The following is a 5,584-nucleotide window of genomic DNA, read 5'->3' as shown; positions in this document are numbered from 1 at the left end:
GTTGTTTTCTCAGGGGGCGGAGGTAGAGCGCAAATTTTACTCATGCATGCATTCTTCAAGTTGACGTCTTTCTCCTAGCTGGCCGCTAGTGCCTATGAATTGGCCATACATCGAGCCCAGTCCACATGCATGCGCACACGCGCCATATTGACCACGCGGTTCCTTTGACCATTTTCCCATTTTTTCTTCACCCACGCATTGTCTTCCTCGCTTCCTCCTCCAATCCCTAGATCATTTTCGTCCTGCACCGCTGCACGGCGACCGGTAGAACGCTGGCTCTCCACTTCCGCGCATCTGGTTCGCGAAATCTTGTTTGGTGAGTCCTCCATCCATGGTGTCGTTGTCGTTGGGAGAGGAAGACGCGGCGAGGATGAGTGTCGGCGTCCCGGAGCTGGCGGACATGACACAGAGGCCAGGTGTAATGTTTAAACAATGAGAACTCCATGTTTTTTTTAGAACATTTTCACGGACCACCCTTTTTTTTTTTTTATCTTTGACTGTGGGTTCATGGACCACCTGAACCATACCCATTCTGCACTGGCAAGGCCCATATAAGGCCTTGTTTCCTCGTCATCCCTAGCCATCGATTTATCCGGCCTGCAAAGCCTTCCCCGGGCCTGCGCCGATTGGACTTCAAACTTGGTGGCCTCCTCCGATCCGTCCCCGACGCGTCTCTTCCAAGGCCCAAGCCCTGCACTCGCCGACGATGAGCAAGCTGGGCGGCGGCATCGGCGGCGCCAGTGGCACCGCGGCGGGGCCGACGGCGGCGGCCGCGGCCGCCGCGGCGCAGAAGCAGAGGGCGCTGCTCCAGAAGGCGGACGCCGACGTCGCCAGCCTCGTCGACAACTTCTCCGCCCTCATCAACATCGCCCGCGTACGTACGCCCCTGCCTGCCCCATCTCTCCTCGGTGCCCTCGCCTCCTGGCTCTAGCTAATCCCTAGCCCTGTGTCCTCCCTCGCCTCAGGTCAACGACCCGCCCGTGCGCAACTCGCAGGAGGAGTTCCAGATGGAGATGCGCGCCTCCCGCATGGTAACAACCACCACGACTCAGCAGCTCGCTCGCTGCGCACCACTTGTTCGGAGATTTGTTTCTTTCCGCTGTGTTTGAAACTGAACCATGCCCGGAATGCTGTTGTTGCTTAACTCAATTGCTGCATGACTCCTGTGCTGTAATGTCCAAACGTTGAAATTAGATGACACCAAATCAAACTGCAAGGAGCTATTGCGAGCTACTAATATTGGCTTCAATCACTGTGAGATGCTAAGATCTAACCAGGCCAGGAACCTAGAAATGTAGCTCGTAATTGTGGCACCTAATTAGCCAATATTTGAAGTAGGAGAAGCTATCTCTGTATTACATGCTGCAGATCTATAGTGCCAGAGCCTGCAATAGATGCGGTGTAAGTATGGAGATTAAACTCAACATGAGAAGAAATAATTGTACAGCTGTGATGTGGCTAGGGTGAAAATGCAGATGCTAGATTGAATGAGGATATGATCAAAACAGAGATCAGTTAAGCAAGATATACAACGAACGAAGTCTAGACGTGCAGCGTAAAGTTTCACAGATGTTAAAAAAAATTGAAGCATGGGAACGCCTTGGTTCAGTGGCCCTGGCTCCCAGTAGTTGGCCTTTTCAGTGGTCATAGACGATTAAAACCTCACTTCGTCTCCATAGTTAGTGCTGCGATTGTAACAAGTCGAAACACTTCTTTTCCTCTACAAATAGTATATGTTAGCAGTCTAGCAGCTGGTTTGATATTTCTGCTGTACAGCAACCTACTGAGCTTTTAATTAATTCTAGAATACCATTGAATCTAGTATTATTCTGTGCTTCATCTTGCTTTGTTGTCAACTTCTGTTTAATGTTTTCCAGGTACATTCAGCGGACTCTCTGTTGAAACTAGTATCGGAGCTTAAGAGGACAGCCATATTTTCTGGGCTTGCTTCTTTGAGTGAGAATGTTGATAGAAGGATTGAGGTGCTTAATCAGCAGGCAGAGGGAACCGACAGAATGCTGGAGAGAATTGGGCAGGAGGCAGCAGCAAGCCTTAAGGAGTTGGAGGCACATTACTACTCATCTGTTGTGCGGACTCCGCTCTAATACTGAGGTGAATATATATTATCTGAGAAAAATATGTGTGTTTCAGTTGTAGAGAAGAATTCGTAATCTGCATCAGTGTGCCTTCAAAGATGATTCTCTACAGTTACTGTCAAATTGTTACAGTACCTTCAGTGTCAACTAATTGAAGCAAGAATTATATATGCTTGGAAATGGTACCTTATGTTCTGTAATAATATTTGCAATGAGTAATCTTTGGAAATACCACCTATCGAACAAGAACTTCATGCCTCGACACAATTAGACTTAGAAGTAGAAGAAACCACAACCAAACAGTTAAGACTGATATTTGATATTTATTGTTGTTGCTTGATAGGTTGTGTTTCATCTTTATGATCAACAAAAAGCTGGCAGGGGAGCTTTCTCTCTCATGTTTCCCCTTTATTAATAATCTTACTCTAGGTTATAAGGATGTATGGTAGAACCTGATGATAGGATAGCCTCCGACCCTGATCTAAGGTCGTAGGGGTGCTCGATGGGAGGCTGAGGTCTGTAGCCTCTACGCCCCAGAGCTGCTGTTTGATACGAACTAGAAGGAGACTGGGATGTAGATTGGGTTTGAGTTTATTTCATTGCTTAATTTCGGAATAACTAGTCTGGGCATAATATAGCCTGGATTACATCTGACTTGCAGGAAAAGAACTCTAACTAACTCTCTGCCTAACAGGATATGTAATCTAACTTATTTAAACTGCCTAACTAATCTTAACCCTATAGCCACTGGATTGCCACCACGTAACATCTCTCCCTCCCTCTTAAGACAGCTTGCCCCCAAGCTGGAATGCAGGGTGGCTGTGACAAAGCCTAGTCTGGCTTGTCAACTTGCTCATCATCAGAGTCAGGAACTATGTAGAGAGCGAAGAGCTGCTTCCAGTGATGCCCTGAAGAGAACTTCTCGTCGCAGCTGAAACAAAGACCTTGGCTTTGGCGCATGTTCATCTCTGTAGGAGTAAGCCGTTTGAATGGCTTTGACCAGATGGATGCTGCTGACGCCAAGTTCTCTGTTGGTGCTGCTGGTACTGTGCTAGCAGTTATCCTGGAACGTGCTGGACGCCTTGGGACTGAAGCTGTAGCCAAGTGTTCATAGGAGCGGGCTAGGTCCATGGTCTCATCGAGTGTCGCTAGTTTGGAGAGCCCCACCTGAGTCTTCAGTGGGTTGAGGGGGCTGGTGGTGAAGACATCATGCTCCTGTGCATTGGGTAGTGTCTCATAGCGTGACAGGATGGTGAGGAATTTCTCTAGGTAGTCCTCCACCGTGCTTGTGCAACGGAGCGAGATGAGCTCGCCGAACTGGATTGCTTCTTGATGGAGGACCAAACCGTGCGTTGATGCCAGAAACAAAAGCAGGCCATGGGGTTCGTCCTTGCTTGTTCTTCAGTCGGTGGTACTACAGGCTAGCCACTCCTGTAAGGTGAACTGCTGCCATCCATGTCCTGTCCACTTCCGGAGTTGCACGGATGAAGAAGTATTCGTAGCAGCTAGTCAACCAGGGCAGCAGGTCCTCCTTGCCATCATAGGTAGAGAGGTTAACTTTGGGGAATCGGAAGTGCCCACCGTTGTGTTCCCACTCCTTGGCATCGTTCTCCTGAGGGTAGGAGCCCGTCGTGGACTGAGCCCACCATGGACGCCGATGGCAAGAAAGGATCGCGCAGCTTAGAAGGAGGTGGAGCAAGAGGGCGGGACAAAAGACCCTCTTGGTCGTCCAGGTCCCCATCTCCCCTGACCTGTTTTTCCAGGCGGAGGATGGCCAACCCCTGTGCCTTGGTTTGCTGGTCTGATTCATGTACATCATACGAGATCTTGTGCACGTCAGCTGCCAGCTTGCCCACTGCGCCGTCAGGGCTAAAGTAAGAGTTCAGATGCTTCATGAGATTATCGAACGAAGCCTTGATGGCCATGTTGATCTGCTCACCACGGATGAGTTCCTGCACCTCAGCCACCATGGCGTTACCAAGCTTATTGTCAGGATTCATGGTGAGCGGAGCAGCGGAGATCACCGAATCTGATACCAAACTGGTAGAACCTGAGGATAGGATAGCCCCTGACCCTGATCTAAGGTCGTATGGGCGCTCGATGGGAGGCTGAGGTCTGTAGCCTCGGTGCCCCAGAGCTGCCGTTTGATACGAACTAGAAGGAGACTGGGACCTAGATTGGGTTTGAGTTTATTTCGATGCTTAATTTCGGAATAACTAGTCTGGGCATATTATAGCCTGGATTACTTCTGACTTGCAGGAAAAAAAGAACTCCAACTAACTCTTTGGCTAACAGAATACATAATCTAAACTGGCTCTAACTTTTTTGAACTGCCTAACTAATCTTAGCCCTGTAGCTGCTGGATTGTCGCCACCACATAACAATATAAGTTGAGGAATTACTGTTGACAATTAACAGTCAAACAACTTAACTAGTGAATAGTTCAAGAATGAATAGTCAAGTGTCCAAGCATGGGATTTCTAGGAAAAATACAAACGTTCATGTATTTTGTGCAATTGCTAATTAACAAGATGGGAGCTCGGCGCTCAGTTAAAGAACTTGGCCGTACACCTGAATTCTTTGACTTGCTCCTTACACGTGGAGCATAAATGCTTTTGATCTGAATATGATTCTTGATTAAATCAGTTGCAAACATTTTATAAGGTCGATCTTTATCACTAACTCTTACCGCTGTTCATGGTTTCAGGACGTCTTTGGCTTTCCACTGATAGCAGAGTAACTCTAGAGGAGCTGTGCAAGGACATGATCAATGTACCTTGCCTAAAAAACAGCTCAAATTGTGTAGGTTGAGAACAGATGCAGTCATGTCCAACCATGTTGTATTAGCTATTGAGATGGCATGCTAATTCTAGTTTCTATCCGTTTTTCTAATTTCTTATCCTTATAGAGGGTTATTATAACTTCTACTTCAATGAGGTGTCTTTTCTTGTGCTCCTTTTCTGACTTGCAGTCATTATAATTTCTTGTGCTCCTTTTCTGACCTGCAGTGAGTTCTGTCTGAACCCAAAAAAAATTCCATTGTCCGACTTAATAACTGGGCTTGAATTCCCTGCGACCAGTGGTAGGAAATCGTTTTATGTTGATGAAAATCCTTTTGCCGGAAAGGCAATCTTATGTGGTGCAAATGTGGCGATTTGCATAAAAATAACCCAAAACTGAAAGAAAAGCACAGATTGACCATCCGGCGAAACTATTTCACGGATCTAACCCTTTTGTGTGGCGCCCCTCCCACGGGCGCCACACATGCCCATGTGGCGCCCCTGGCGCTGGCGCCACAGACCCATCCGACGTGGCCCGTCGACGCTGAGCTGGTGACCCCGATCCGACGTGGCAGCACGTGTGGCGCCTCTCTCGCCGGCGCCACACTTTGAAAGTGTGGCGCCCCTGGCAAGGGCGTCACACGTCCACTTAAGTTTGGCCGCGTGCGCCCAGCCCAGCCCGACCAGTTCTTCCTTTCTCTTCTTCGC

General features: G+C 48.3%; 1 protein-coding gene across 1 annotated transcript; it reads left to right on the top strand.

The window, feature by feature from the left end:
* The first annotated feature begins 706 nt into the window (after window positions 1–706).
* On the top strand, window positions 707–5,101 carry LOC124666959 (mediator of RNA polymerase II transcription subunit 22b-like). Its single transcript, XM_047204295.1, has 4 exons — window positions 707–874; window positions 966–1,031; window positions 1,878–2,112; window positions 4,804–5,101. The coding sequence occupies exons 1-3, from the start codon at window positions 707–709 to the stop codon at window positions 2,103–2,105; spliced, it is 462 nt and encodes a 153-aa protein (XP_047060251.1). The 3' UTR covers window positions 2,106–2,112; window positions 4,804–5,101.
* Window positions 5,102–5,584: the final 483 nt, after the last annotated feature.

This window comes from Lolium rigidum, chromosome 6 (assembly GCF_022539505.1).
Source record: "Lolium rigidum isolate FL_2022 chromosome 6, APGP_CSIRO_Lrig_0.1, whole genome shotgun sequence".
In the NCBI taxonomy this organism is placed as follows: Eukaryota; Viridiplantae; Streptophyta; class Magnoliopsida; order Poales; family Poaceae; genus Lolium; species Lolium rigidum.
The sequence above is the reverse complement of the archived record's forward strand: the minus strand, read 5'-3'. Positions and strand labels throughout refer to the sequence as shown.